The following is a 15,221-nucleotide window of genomic DNA, read 5'->3' as shown; positions in this document are numbered from 1 at the left end:
GGGTCACGACCCCAAGAGGAGCACAAACAGGTGTCAGGGGCTTGCAACCTATGTTCCTTGTAAGCTGCGTGGCCGTGCAAGCAGGGGGGGAGAGTCGCCCCTCCCCCAGCCCAGGCCCCCCCCCCCCCGAGCTTCCAGGGAGAGAAGCACCTCCCCCCAGCCCAGCCCAGGCCCACCGGAGCTGCCACAGCTGGGGAGAGGTGCCACTCACCTGGCCCCAAGCTGCTGTAGCTAGAGAGGGATGGGGGCGAGTCCTCTCTCCCCACTGCAGCCCCGGGGCAGCCTGCAATCCGAACCCCTCATCCCCAGCCCCACCCCAGAGCCCACCCCCTTCCCACACCCCAACCCTCTGCCCCAGCCCTGAGCCCCCTCCTGCACACCAAACCCCTCATCCCTGGCCCCACCCCAGAGCCCACCCCCCCCGCACCCCAACCCTCTGTCCCAGCCCTGAGTCCCCTCCTGCACACCAAACCCCTCATCCCTGGCTCCACCCCAGAGCCCCCCCCCCGCACCCCAGCCCTGAGCCCTCTCCCACACTCCGAACCCCTTGGCCCCACCCCCACCCCATGATTTTTGTTATGTGCACCGGTACAAAGGTGATATGTCACACCGGGTCTTACCACACATCACCTCCACACTGGTGCACATAACAAAATTCATTCTGCACATGGGTGGGAAAAATTAGAGGGACACTGGTTGTAACTACACTTCCCTTCCTCCACTGCGGAATGGTTCCAGGGTGAGGATGAAAATCTCCTCCAGGCTGGCAGGCACAGTGCCCCTAATGCCTCATCCCTGCCCTGCCGGTCTCTAGCTCTTCAAGAGGAAGCTGTTTCCTCAGTAGCTCTAAAAGTTGGTGGATACCATGAGCCCCATGTCTTGGAGGAGGAAGCTGAGACCCAGCAAGGGGTGGTGACTTACCCAAGGTCACCCAGCAGACCAGGGCCAGGACTAGAACCCAGGTCTCTGGAGTCCCACACCCAGCCTTGTGCACTGTCCACAATCCCACAGTTCAGGTCCTATGGGGCCTTCAAGCCTGGCACTCAAGTAATTTTATTCCCATCGAATTAATGAAGACACAAGCAATTACTGTCAGTGATGGGGCTGCAGCCTGAAGGAGCTGAGGCAGCACACAAGCAGGGTACAAGTGTAATGAACGTGGAAGGACTCTGGGCAATCAACCCCCAGGGGCCAGGGCTGGCAAGTCAAAAGCAGCCGTTGATTTTGGGAGTCTTGGTTTTTGGCTGCCCAACTTGAGACCCCATGAGCTGGTTCAGCCCAGGACTCCAGGAGAAGGCTTAGGCCTCCGGCCTAGCATTTCTGGGGGCCAGTTTGTCACACCAGGGGAGCTAAGACTGGATATTGTTACAGTTAGGGTTACCATTCGTCCGGATTTACCCGGACATGTCCTCCTTTTTGTGCTAAAAATAGCGTCCGGGGGGAATTTGTAAAGCACTCACAATGTCCGGGATTTCCCCCTCCCCTGGCAGAGCAGAGCGAGCGGCTGGGAGGGCTGCAGGAAAGTCCCGGGCTGGACTCCGGAGCAGCTTCCTCCTCCCACCCCCCCCTCCCTGCATTCTGAGCCGGCCGGCAGCTCCTCCTCCTGCAGCCCGCTCCGGCAGCCCTGTGCAGGGCCAGGGACCGGGTTTTGTGTTGTGCTGGGGAGCTCAGCCATGTGTCCGGCTGGCACAGAGCCCAACACCCTGTTCTGAGCAGCAGGGTAAGGGGGGCAGGAGAAGGGGCAGGGAGGTTCTGGAGGGGGCAGTCAAGAAACGGGGGGGGGCTTTTGGAGGGGAGTGGAGAAAGTTTTGGGCAGTCAGGGTACAGGTAGGGGGTAGGGTCCTGGGGGGCAGTTGGGGGGGGTCTTAGGAGGGGGCAGTTAGGGGACAAGGAACAGGGAGTCTTAGGTAGGGGGTGGGGTTCTGGAGGGCAGTTAGGAGCAGGGGTCCCAGGAGGGGGCAGTCAGGGGACAAGGAGCGGGGGGGTGGGGGGCTGGGAGTTCTGGGGGGGAGCTGTCAGGGGGCAGGAGTGGGGAGAGGGATCGGAGCAGTCAGGGGACAGGGAGCAGAGGGGTTTAGATGGGTTGGGAGTTCTGGGGGGGGCTGTCAGGGGGTGGGGAGTGGTTGGATGGGGCGTGGGAGTCCCAGGGGTCTGTCTGGGGGTGGGGGTGTGGATAAGGGTTGGGGCAGTCAGGGGACAAGAGGCAGGGAGGCTTAGATAGGGAGTGGAGTCCTGGGGGGCAGTTAGGGGCAGGGGTCCCAGGAGGGGGCAGTCAGGGGACAAGGAACGGGGGGAGGGTTGGGAGTTCTGGGGGGGCGGGAAGTGGGAGGGGCAGGGGCGGGGCTAGGGCGGGGCTCCTCCCGTCCTCTTTTTTGCTTGTTGAAATATGGTAACCCTATTACAGTAAGAGAATCAGCAGGACTGTGAGCTCCTTGGGGAAGGGACCATCTTTTGGCTCTGTGTTTGTGCAGCATTTGGCCCCAGGGCATCTGGGGCCACAACTGGAGCCAGGCACCGAGAGAGAGATACTCATTAATCATCATCATAACTCAAAACCCCCTTTAACAAATGAACAAACAACCCCCTTTCAGCCTCTTTTTATCCATCATCAGAAAGCCCAAAGGGGCACAAGGCCAGTGTGGTTCAACTCCTTTGCAGGTCACTAGCTCGGCACCAGGGCCGGCTCCAGGCCCCAGCTGAGCAAGCTGGTGCTTGGGGCGGCAGATTGTTGGAGGCGGCATTCTGCCCAATCCTAGGGTGGCACGGCCGCTTATTTTCTTTTCTCTTGTTCTGCTCTGGCTGCCCTGTAGGAGGCGGCGGCATGGAGAACCAGAGCGCCCTGCAGGGCAGTCCTCTTCCTTCCCTCCCCGCCGACCGGAGCGGAGCCCTCGCGGCAGGAGGCAGGCGGCAGGAGGCGGCGCAGTGGGAGGGGCCGCGTGGCAGCGCCCCCGCTGTAGCCCTGGCCGCCCCCTTCTCTCTCTCTCCCGCCCGCTCCCTCCCCCCCACCAGCCGGTCCCCCTGCACCCACGCTCCGGCCGCGCCCCAGGTGTTTTTTTTTTTTGCTTGGGGCAGCCAAAAAGCCAGAGCCGGCCCTGCTCGGCACGGTGCATGGCCCCACCCCAGCGTTCACAGGAGCTGCCCTCCTGCCGTTCAGGATTCAGGCCAAGGGTCATTTTTAAAGCCCTCGCTGGATTCCCCTCCCCTCGCTGCCCTACACTGCGTCGTTCCACCCCCAATCACATGTTTTCCTAGGGCACCATTCCCCTGGGCGCCCCTGGAGCAGGAGATCTAGGGATTCAGCTGGTGGCTGATGCAGTGATACAGGAAACTCTTGTGCATGGGACCAAGGAGAATCCAGGACCGGCAAGGGGCTCTAGTGAGGACTTTGGGGTGTCCAGCGGGAGCCCCATTCCCACTGGCACCAAACACCACAAGCCTGGTTCTGGTACTATTCTCACCAGTGCAACGTGGGTGTCTCATGCTACCAGCTCAGCCTGGAGAGTGCTTGCACTGGGGCAGAGGGTGGCACAGAGTGCAGGGCAATGGTGAGGCAGGCCCCAGATTTGGATGGGGGAATCGCTAACTTCCCTGTGTTATTTTCAGTGGACGAGGGCGCTGCTTTCTCCACGATAAAGGCAGGATTTCCTCTGCGGAGGCAGGAGTACGAGGGGGACCTCTTTGGGGCTGACCCGGTGCCAGACTAAGGGCAATGCACCGGGAGGCCAAGTGCCAGGCCTAGTTTGCATCTAATGGGGCACATTGCAGCCGCTCAGAGGCTCATTTCCATGCTTAGTGAAGGCAACGTAACGGGGTGGCCAAACTGCGGCTCTTTTACAGGTAAAGTGCAGCTTGCGGAGTCCCCTCCCCCCCCCCCCCCGCCATTTTCCACCTACCAGATTGGGGTGGTGGGAGCTCATGGCTTCAGCCCTGCGGGAGGGTGGTGGGGTCAGGGGCTTCTACCCTGTGGGGAAGAGGAGTCTCTGGGCTTCAGCCCTGCGGGAGGCACCTGCTGGGGCTTAGGGCTTCCGCAGGACAAGGGCTGAAGGATGACCAGACAGCAAGTGTGAAAAATCGGGATGGGGGTGGGGAGTACTAGGAGCCTATATAAGAAAAAGGCCCAAATATCGGGACTGTCCCTATAAAATTGGGACATCTGGTCACCCTAGCTGAAGCCCTGAGCCCCAGCAGCCGTGCCCCACAGGGCTGAAGCCCCGAGCCCTGGCCCTCGAACTTCTAAAGCCTGTCGTATGGAGCTCAGTCAGGGTCAGTAAGTTTGGCCACCCTGCAATATAAAGCTTTGGAAGGGACAGAAACCCTCCTGCTCCAGGGCTCCAGCTGACCCCAAGGGAGCAGGGTCAGGAAGCGACATTCCTGGGGGCAGGCTCTCCCATAACTGCTGGATGTGGGGTTCTTGCCCCTTCCTCTCAAGCAGCCGGTGCTGGCAGCTCTCAGAGAGGACCCCTGCTCAGCCCAGCCTGGCAGTGCCTAGGTAAAGTGCTTGGACACGCAGGGTCAGAGTCTGAGCTCGCTTACCCGGGTGTTAATCTGGAGTCTCCCCACTGAGTGACTCTGTCCTGACAGCCGTGTAACTGAGCGCAGCGCCTGGCGCTATTCGCCCTGCGGCGGGAGAGAAAAGCCACACTTCCCTCTGCCTCCAAACTCCTTCCACGCGTCGCCCTCTTCCTTCCCACCCTGCACACACTGGTCCGGGCAGAGCCAGGGTGACCCCGGTGCTGGGACAGTGCAGGCCAGAGCCCTGGGGAGAGGACAGTGCACTGAGGTCTTGCTGCCCCCTGCTGGGCCTGTGGCTAGTGAACATCGAAGCAAGCCCCGAAGACCGGCTCCAGCCAGCTCTGGTTGTAATACAAGGGGCTGGTCCCTGCTCAGCGGGTCTGGGCTGGCTGCAAGATGAACAGTGGTGGCAGAGGCTTTCCAGAGGGCGTCATCCCCCTTAGCAGAGGTGGGCAGGGACACTCTGGGAACAAGCCTGGGCCTGCCTTGCTTTGGGCACCGCAGCGGGCGTGGCTCTGAAGGGGGCATCCGGGGAGTCCCAACACACCAGCTCCAAGGACACGACCACACACATCATTCACGCAGAGTTACAGGTGCCCAGTGCATGCCCGCCCCAGACCGTCAAGTTCAGCAAAACTCAAACCTCCAAACCAGGAACTTGAGTGAAGCTAAACCTTAGTTCTGCCCCCCGGAGCTGGCGATTGTGAAATGAGGCGATATGCAAGGGCCATGCCCGGGTGGGGGGTGCCCCTCTCCCTGACCCTGTGCGTGTGATCAACGGAAAGAGGGGTGCTTGTGCCTCAGGAGAGACAGCGTGCCCCTGTTCAGAGCTGCGCTGTGTGGGGCGTGCCAGCAGGGGGGCACAGGGATTTTCTTGCCATGGGGCTTGTCAGCAGCGTGGTGGGAGAGACGTGAGGTCTGGGGGCTTAACGGAGGGCAAGTGGCAGTACAGTGTGAGTGGCCGTTGTGTGCAGGAGGGCGAAGGGGTAGCAGTTGTGGTGTTCCTTCCATGCAGTAGGGTGTGCATGGGGGGCTGTAGATAGCTCCTGTTCAGTACAAAGGCAGCAGGAGCATGTATGGGTCACATTAGAGCAGCTCTCAAAGCAGGCGGGGGGCTTGGGATACCAGGGGGTCAGAGGCAGGAGCAAACTGGAGATTGGAACCACAAGTCAGACACCAGGAGGCAGCCAGGTCAGGTGACCCAGAGATCAGAGCAGGAGCAGGGTGGATCCCAGTTGCAAGAACAACTTCCTGGTGCTGTGCTGGGTTTATAGAGAACCAGTCACGCCCCCCCCCCCCCGCCCCCCCCGAGTAGCCTGCCAGGAGTGGAGTGCTCTGGTGGGGTTCAGCTGCTGTCCTAGTGGCTGTTAGCAGATTGGAGCTGACTGGTACTAGGGTGACCAGACAGCAAATGTGAAAAATCAGGACTGGGGTGGGGGGTAATAGGAGCCTATATAAGAAAAAGACCCAAAAATCGTGCCTGTCCCTATAAAATCGGGACATCTGGTTACCCTAGCTGGTACTTACATGCCCTGTGGCCTAGGATTCAAGACCTGTGGTTCCTGGCAGGAGCAGCAAAAGCTTCTTAAAGGGGGTGCTACCCGAAATCAAACTGTGGCCCTACACCACCCCTTCTCCCCTGCCTTTGTACTGCCTTGAGCCCTGCCAGCATGCCCTTATGGCCGGTAAAACGTGGTGGGGCCATGGCCTCCCCCTCCTCGTCTGGCTCCTGGCATGTGGCTGCCTGGTTTGGCCAGAGACTTCACTGAATTTTGGGTCAGCCTAAATCTGATCATTGCAAAAATTGTCCACTAAACCGCCAAGTGTCCCAAGGAAGCAAGCGAAGTTCCCACTGAGCTGAAGAGGTGGTGAGTATTTTCTTCCCCAGCTTGCAGGGAGGGTAGGATGAGAGGGGTCAGTAACCTGGGACAAGTCTGCTAACTTCTTCCTTGTCATTGAATGTGCTGGTCTTGTTCTTCTCCCTTCTAGTAAAGACCCCGAGGATGGAGGTAGTAGAGAATGGCTTTGCTGCGAGAATGGCTTTGACTCGTTTTCCTTTGCTCCTTCCGTCTTTACCATGGCAGACGGGCGGGATGGCCCCAGAGCAGAACCTCAGATCCGAACACCTTGCACTTTGGCACAGCTGAATCAGTGTTCAAAGTGCCCGGACCCGCTCTGTTTGAGAGAAGGCCAGCTTCTGTCCTGCTGGACACGTCAGTCTGCCTGGTATTTCTCCTGCCCGTGTTTGTATGTGGAAAGTTTGGAAGAAACAGGCAGAGCCCTTCGGCTTCAGGTTTTGCTGATTTTTTTTTTTATTGAAAATTTCCCAGGTTTTACAAAAGCTATTATTGGGGGAGGGGGGGTATTTTCACCCAAATTGTGGCCCCCTCAAGTACATGAAAATACTGCCTGTGGAGGAAATCCAATGCATTCCATTAGCTGGAGGTGTGTATGTTAATAAGTTAGTCTGTGTAACTGTGAGGTGGGCCGCTGAAGTAAGGCGGGGAGTGGCAGATGCACATGTACGTGTACATCAATATTCGAGGCTTCAAATAAGGGGTGTGGCACTCCCAGGACCCGGCTCCCTCTCCAGAAGGAGAGCTGGTGGCCCAGGAACCCAGGCAGATCTGGTTACCAAGCTGCCATCTCTCCTTCCAGAGGCGGGAGCTGGGTCTGGACGCCAGGGGGTCTCCCTGGAAGGGGAGAGGGTGGCTCAGGAACCTGAGCAGACCACAGGTGGACCCTCCCCCCCAGACCCAGCTCCTCGCTCTGGAAGGAGAGGTGGGAGCCCAGGTAACTGAGCTGCCAGGTCTCCTTCCGGAGCGGGGCCAGAAGCAGAGGAGGTGGAGGAGGCCGTGTGAGGAGATGGCGCCCTCGCTTTCTCCATCTCTTCCGCTTCTGAGCCCACTCCAGGAGGAGAGATGGCGGCTCAATGAACTGGGCCCTCCAGGTTCCTGAGCCGCTTGCTCCCTCAGTTAGCACCCTAACACCACCAGCCCATCAGCCACCCAGGCACCCTCCTCTGGGCTAGGCCAGCCCGGTCTTCACCTTGCAGGTTAAGAAGAAATGCACCCCAGTCCCTTTGAATCATTGCCCTGTGACATCCAGTCCCTGACACTGGCTACTCTCAGAAATCCCAGCTCCTCAGCTCCCAAAGGAGCACTGGGCCCCAGTTTACCAGCTTTACCTTAAACTCCTCCCTCCCCCGTTCCTGGGTCACACACAGCCCTTCTAAGAAAACAAAAGGTGGTGTATTTATTTAAGAACGAATGGAGAGTTAACCAGAAACAAGAGGGTGTGGTGGAAACAAATGGTTATGATACAAAGCAAAATGCAAACCTGAGCTACACTCATGAATACTTCCCTTTCCTAGCTAATAAAGTAGTTCCTTTCCCCTCCTCCCCTCAAAGTTCGGTCTGGTGCAGAGCAGGCTGGCTTCACAGGAACCAGGATCCAAGTTTTCATAAGAACATCCCTGTCCCTCCAGATGGCTCCTCAGTGAATGGATCCAGAGTGCCTCTCCCCACCCTGTTAGACAGAAACAGGTTTTTGTCTCTGTTCGTAGGCAGGGTGATCCCCTGTCCGTTGTACTGCTCCTTTTTTATCTCCAAGTGGTGTCAATTGTTTGCTGTTGTCTCTGATGGATTTCCATTGAAAGCGTTGGGATGGAAGCCGACTAGACAATTGAGCCTTTGCATTACATCACCGGCTAACTAAGGAGGGGTGACCACTCCCTCCTGCATGAAAGGGCCATCGCCAGGACTTATTATCCCCTGGGGACTAACTTTTACTCCAAATCCATAAAGCACTTTCCGTATAGTGACATTATTCCTCAGATATTACCCGTACACACAGCTCACAGTGCTCATGACTAAGGTTAAGATTTTATCACCGTTATTTTTAGTAAAAGTCACAGACGGGTCACGGGCAATGGACAATAAACAAAAATTAATGGAAGCCTATCACCCGTCTGTGACTTTTACTAAAAATAATAGGGGGGGGGGAGGAAGAGCTGACGTGGGATGACTGAAGCCTGAGCCCTGTGTGTGGGGGGAAATGGGGGAGTATGAGAGTCTAAGCCTCACTGCAGGAGGGGGGCTCCAGCACCCACCGCCATGTCAGCTGATGGCTCCGGCTGACGGCACTCACCACTGCCCCAGCAGCTCAGTGATCTGGGGCCCTGCCCCTGCCACCCACAGAAGCACAGAGCTCCAGGGTGCCTGCCGCCCATGGCAGCTCGGAGCTCCGAGGCCCTCGCTGGCTGATAGCTTCGTCCCGCTGTCCCATGCATGGGGCTGAAGCTGAAGGGACAATGTCACAGAGGTCTCTGAAAGTCACAGAATCCGTGCCTTCCATGGCCTCTGTGACAAAATCTTATCCTTAGTCGTGAATCTTGACATGTTACTAACTTTCTATCTCATAGACTTTAAGGCCAGAAGGGACCATCGTGATCATCTAGTCCGACCTTCTGCACATCACAGGCCCCAGAACCTCACCCACCCACTCCTGTAATAGACCCCTGGCCTCTGGCTGAGTTACTAAAGTCCTCAAATCATGGTTTAAATAGAACAGGAGTACTTGTGGCACCTTAGAGACTAACAAATTTATTAGAGCATAAGCTTTCGTGGGCTACAACCCACTTCTTCGGATGCATATAGAGTGGCACATATATTGAGGAGATATATATACACACATACAGAGAGCATAAACAGGTGGGAGTTGTCTTACCAACTCTGAGAGGCCAATTAAGTAAGAGAAAAAAAACTTTTGAAGTGATAATCAAGATAGGCCAGTACAGACAGTTTGATAAGAAGCAAGTGTGAGAATACTTACAAGGGGTATTCTCACACTTGCTTCTTATCAAACTGTCTGTACTGGGCTATCTTGATTATCACTTCAAAAGTTTTTTTTCCTCTTACTTAATTGGCCTCTCAGAGTGGGTAAGACAACTCCCACCTGTTCATGCTCTCTGTATGTGTGTATATATATCTCCTCAATATATGTGCCACTCTATATGCATCCGAAGAAGTGGGCTGTAGCCCACGAAAGCTTATGCTCTAATAAATTTGTTAGTCTCTAAGGTGCCACAAGTACTCCTGTTCTTTTCGAGGATACAGACTAACACGGCTGCTACCCTGAAACCCATGGTTTAAATATTTCATGTTACATAGAATCCACCATTTATACTCATTTAAAGCTACAAGTGCCTCATGCTGCAGAGGAAGGTGAAACCCCCCTAGGGTCTCTGCCAATCTGACCTGCAGGAAAATTCCTTCCCGACCCCAAATATGGTGATCAGTTAGACCCTGAGCATGTGGGCAAGACCCAGCAGCCGGACACCTGGGAAAGAATTCTCTGTAGTAACTCAGAGCCCTCCTCATCTAGTGTCCCATCACTGGCTGGTGGAGATATTTGCTACTGGCAGTCGCTAATGGGCCACAGGCTATTGTCGGCAGTCTCATCATCCCATCCCCTCCATAAACCTATCAAGCTCAGTCTTGAAGACAGTTAGGTTTTTTTGCCCCCACTGCTCCCCTTGGGAGGCTGCTCCAGAACTTCACTCCTCTGATGGGTAGAAACCTTCACCTAGTTTCAAACCTAAGCTTCCTGATGGCCAGTTTATAGCCATTTGTTCTTGTGTCCACATTGGCCCTTAACTTAACTCCTCTCCCTTCCTGGTATTTGTCCCTCTGATGTATTTATAGAGAGCGATCAGATCTCCCCTCAGCCTTCTATTGGTTAGGCTAACCAAGCCAAGCGCTTTGAGTCTCCTCTCATAAGGTAGGTTTTCCATTCCTCGGATCATCCTAGTAGCTTGTCTCTGCACCTGTTCCAGGTTGAATTTATCTTTCTTAAACATGTGAGACCAGAATTGCACATAATACTCCAGCTGAGGTCTCACCGTTGTCTTGTACAAAGGTACTAACACTTCCATCTGTCTACTGGGAATACCTCACCTGATGCATCCTAGGACTGCATTAGTCTTTTTCACAGCGGCATCACACTGACGGCTCATAGTCATCCTGCGATCAGTCAGTGCACCCAGGTCTTTCTCCTCCACTGTTGCTTCCAACTGATACGTCCCCAGTTTATAGCAAAAATTCTCGTTGTTAGTCCCTAAATGCAGGACCTTGCACTTTGCACAATTAAATATCATCCCATTTCTATTACTCCAGTTTTCATCCAAATCTTCTTGTATGACATTCTGGTCTGCCTCCATATTGGCAATACCTCTCAACTTTGTGTCATCTGTAAATTTTATTAGCACAGTCCCACTTTTTGTGCCAAGGTCAGTAATAAAAATATTAAATAAGGTTGGTCCCAAGACTGATTCCTGAGGAACTCCACTAGTAACCTCCCTCCAGCCTCCTGTCAGTATGACCCGTTGTAGTCTCCCCTTAAATCAGTTCCTTATCCACCTTTCAATTCTCATATTAATCCCCATTGTCTCCAATTTAATTAATAATTACCCCTGTGGAACTGTATCAAATGCCTTATTGAAATGAAGGTAGAAATTTGTTAGTCTCTAAGGTGCCACAAGTACTCCTGGTTTTTTTGTAGATCTACTGCATTTCCTTTGTCTAAAAAATCAGTTATTGTCTCAAAGAAAGCAACAGAGGGTCCTGTGGCACCTTTGAGACTAACAGAAGTACTGGGAGCATAAGCTTTCGTGGGTAAGAACCTCAGTCTTGCATCTGAAGAAGTGAGGTTCTTACGCACGAAAGCTTATGCTCCCAGTACTTCTGTTAGTCTCAAAGGTGCCACAGGACCCTCTGTTGCTTTTTACAGATTCAGACTAACACGGCTAACCCCTCTGATACTTGTCTCAAAGAAGTAGAGCTGGTTGGTCTGGCACGATCTACCATGTTGTATTTTATCCCAATTACCGTTTACCTCTATGGCCTTAACAACTTTCTCTTTCAAAATTTGTTCCAAGACCTTGCGTACACTTCAGGTCAAACTAACAAGCTTGTAATCTCCTGGATGACTTTTTTTTCTTTCCCTTTTTTAAAAATAGGAACTATGTTAGCAATTCTCCAGTCATAGGGTACGACCCCCAAGTTTACAGATTCATTAAAAATCCCTTGCTGTTGAGTTTGCAATTTCATGTGCCAGGTCCGTTCATATTTTTGGGGGGAGATTATCTGGGCCCCCCAAAGGTAGACGTCCACCTCCCGTGTGGTAATTTCTACTGCCATGTCCTCGTTTCCATTAGCCACTTGCCTACTAATCCTCAGCTCCTCATTCCCCTCATTAAAAACTCAGGCAAAGTATTTGTGGAGGTGTTGGGCCAGGTCTAGACTATCTTTAATCTCCACCCCAGCCTTGGGGCTTAGCCGCCCCACGTTTGCTTTCCTTGATTTCTTTTTATTTATATGGCTAAAGAACATTTTACTGTTGGTTTTAATTCCCTTTGCAAGGCCCAGCTCTGCTTGGCTTTTGGCAGTTCTCACTTTCCCCTGCACTTTCTGACACCTAAGAGGGAGCTTTCCTTGCTGATCCCGCCCATCTTCTGTTGAGATCTTACACGAGGCCCCTCAGGGATAAATACCCTGCAAGCTGAATGTGTTGTAGTGAGTTGGGCAAGTCTGAGATGAGTTAGTTGTTTGCAGAGAACAGGGGAGTGTCTGCCAAGGAGCCTGTGTCACAGCCGCCACCTTTCTAGCTGGAGCAGGGAGCCAGGACAGACGCACTTGTACTTTTTTCTATTTGTTACTCTTTTTTTTTCTGTTCTCCCATCCCCCAATATTAACCCCGAGATTTACCCAGCAAACGGTGACGTTAATTTTTGCATCAATTTTCACCCTTTAAAAAAAACTGTAATAAACACTGAGACATTCCTGAGAAATGTTAAACAAAAGAAAAACCAAAACCAACGGGTCACGTGAACAGCCCATGAAGCCCTTGAGGTGTAAAGTTAATAGATCCCAAGGCCAGAAGGAACCACTGTGAACATCCAGACCTGCCACGAACTAGCCCCTAGAGCAGAGCTGGTAGCAAACCAGCCCGTCTGGATTTTAAAATTGTCAGTGACGGCAAATCCGCCACAACCCTTGGGAAACTGCCCCAGTGGTTAATGACGGTTAAAAATGTACATCCTATTTCCAGTCTGAATTTCTCAAGCTTCAACTTATAGCCCCTGGATCGTGTGATACTTTTTCTCCTAGACTGAAGAGCCCATTATTAAATCTCTGTTCCCCGTGCAGGTACTTACAGACTGGGATCAAGTTACCCCCAAACCTTCTCTTCCTTAAACTGAACTGGAAATCCGAGGGGCTGCCGCGTGGGTCAGCGGCAGGGCGTGTGTGGTTAATGAATCCCATAGAACAGCCTGTAGCTCTCTGCGTCACACACCGCCAGGCTGCTTGGGTGCAAGGGCTGTTTGAAAGGAGCCCTAGCCCAGAAGTATTGTTCCTGCTGTTTCTGAGTGTTATCGCTGGTGCAGGCCTAGCTCGCTGGTTATGATCTCGTGGGCAGCAGGTGGGCACTCCCCTTCCCCTTCTATTAATGGTGTGACAGGCGGGGTGCTGGGAACAAGCTGGACTTGACGTGTTGGTCCTAGTCACATGATGTGGGCCAGGGTGACGAAGGGGCCAATAATTGCTGATTCCAGCGGCACTACCGGCTCCTATAAGCATGTGACACATGGAGCGTGTCCCCGCCTTAGGGTAACGGGAGCATTTTCTGCACTGAGCACTGACCAGGCTGTTGCATGCTGAGACAAGCATCAGAGAGGGGCAGAGGGCAGGGGCCTGGCTCAGAGCTGAAGGGGAAATCAGGCAAAAGGGCGTGGAGCCAACGGGCCTGGATTTCCACGGAGCTGGCCCCTCACGGCGATGAGGAGTGTTTGTGGGGGGGCCACTGTCCTTTAAACAGCAGCTCAGCCTGAGAGATCCAGCCAGGGAGAGATCTGGCCCCCCGAGACAGAGCTGGGGGAGACGCGTCCCCTGAGGCGCACCCCAAAGGCTGTGAGGAGGCTGAGAAAGGGCCAGGAGGGGAGCTCTACTCTTCAAAGGGAAGGAGACCCTTGTGGGACAGACAGCGAGAGGGGGAAACGGCCCCTCCCCTCCCAGAGCTGGCAATAAGGGACCGGGGGCGGGGGAGGCAAGCATTCCCTAAGGGCACCGTCTGCCTCTCAGCACAGGAGGCTGAGGGAGGGGGACGCCTCCCACTGAGACCTCCAGCCAGAGCCGTGCGCTGTGAGAGGGGACAATGATCCCGCAGCACCTCCCTGCCGCCAGGGCTCGACCCTTTCCACTGCTGTCCTGGCAACTCTCTCGTCTCCTGGTGGGTGAATTTAGCATCACAGTGCTGGGAGCCCAGCTAGTGCCGGTGGAGCACCAGCTGTTTCAGTTGGGGGTTCGGGGTCAGGCCTAGCAGCTCCTCGAGGCAGGGGCTCTGTACAGCACTGCAGTCCTGGGCACTACTACCGCACAAACCACCATCTGTCCTCTCGCACTGGGCGGGAGCCTGCGGTCCGCCCTGCTCCAGTCCCTAGGGCGTCAGCTAGGCGAACCCTTCGCTCTCGCACTGGGCGGGAGCCCGCGGTCCGCCCTGCTCCAGTCCCTAGGGCGTCAGCTAGGCGAACCCTTTGCTCTCGCACTGGGCGGGAGCCCGCGGTCCGCTCTGCTCCAGTCCCTAGGGCGTCGGCTAGGCGAACCCTTCGCTCTCGCACTGGGCGGGAGCCCGTGGTCCGCCCTGCTCCAGTCCCTAGGGTGTCGGCTAGGCGAACCCTTCGCTCTCGCACTGGGCGGGAGCCCGCGGTCCGCCCTGCTCCAGTCCCTAGGGTGTCGGCTAGGCGAACCCTTCGCTCTCGCACTGGGCGGGAGCCCGCGGTCTGCCCTGCTCCAGTCCCTAGGGCGTCGGCTAGGCGAACCCTTTGCTCTCGCACTGGGCGGGAGCCCGCGGTCTGCCCTGCTCCAGTCCCTAGGGCGTCAGCTAGGCGAACCTTTGCTCTCGCACTGGGCGGGAGCCCGCGGTCTGCCCTGCTCCAGTCCCTAGGGCGTCGGCTAGGCGAACCCTTCGCTCTCGCACTGGGCGGGAGCCTGCGGTCCGCCCTGCTCCAGTCCCTAGGGCGTCGGCTAGGCGAACCCTTCGCTCTCGCACTGGGCGGGAGCCCGCGGTCCGCCCTGCTCCAGTCCCTAGGGCGTCGGCTAGGCGAACCCTTCGCTCTCGCACTGGGCGGGAGCCCGCGGTCCGCCCTGCTCCAGTCCCTAGGGCGTCGGCTAGGCGAACCCTTCGCTCTCGCACTGGGCGGGAGCCCGCGGTCCGCCCTGCTCCAGTCCCTAGGGCGTCGGCTAGGCGAACCCTTCGCTCTCGCACTGGGCGGGAGCCCGCGGTCCGCCCTGCTCCAGTCCCTAGGGCGTCGGCTAGGCGAACCCTTCGCTCTCGCACTGGGCGGGAGCCCGCGGTCCGCCCTGCTCCAGTCCCTAGGGCGTCGGCTAGGCGAACCCTTCGCTCTCGCACTGGGCGGGAGCCCGCGGTCCGCCCTGCTCCAGTCCCTAGGGCGTCGGCTAGGCGAACCCTTCGCTCTCGCACTGGGCGGGAGCCCGCGGTCCGCCCTGCTCCAGTCCCTAGGGCGTCGGCTAGGCGAACCCTTCGCTCTCGCACTGGGCGGGAGCCCGCGGTCCGCCCTGCTCCAGTCCCTAGGGCGTCGGCTAGGTGAACCCTTCGCTCTCGCACTGGCTGGAGGGCCCGCGATGTAAAGC

At 55.9% G+C, this 15,221-nt stretch overlaps 1 protein-coding gene across 1 annotated transcript in view; it reads right to left on the bottom strand.

Annotated features, from left to right (window-relative positions):
* Nucleotides 1-6,848: 6,848 nt before the first annotated feature.
* Nucleotides 6,849-15,221, bottom strand: part of LOC128829184 (myosin light chain kinase, smooth muscle-like) — a 38,342-nt gene continuing 29,969 nt past the window's right edge. Inside the window, exon 10 of the mRNA XM_054014459.1 lies at nt 6,849-8,040. Within this exon, the coding sequence (XP_053870434.1) occupies nt 7,886-8,040 (155 nt within the window). The 3' untranslated portion in view covers nt 6,849-7,885. The remainder of the gene's footprint in view (nt 8,041-15,221) is intronic.

The sequence above is a fragment of the Malaclemys terrapin genome, chromosome 25 (assembly GCF_027887155.1).
Source record: "Malaclemys terrapin pileata isolate rMalTer1 chromosome 25, rMalTer1.hap1, whole genome shotgun sequence".
NCBI classification, from domain to species: Eukaryota; Metazoa; Chordata; order Testudines; family Emydidae; genus Malaclemys; species Malaclemys terrapin.
Note: the sequence above shows the minus strand (reverse complement) of the source record. Positions and strands in the feature narration are given on the sequence as shown.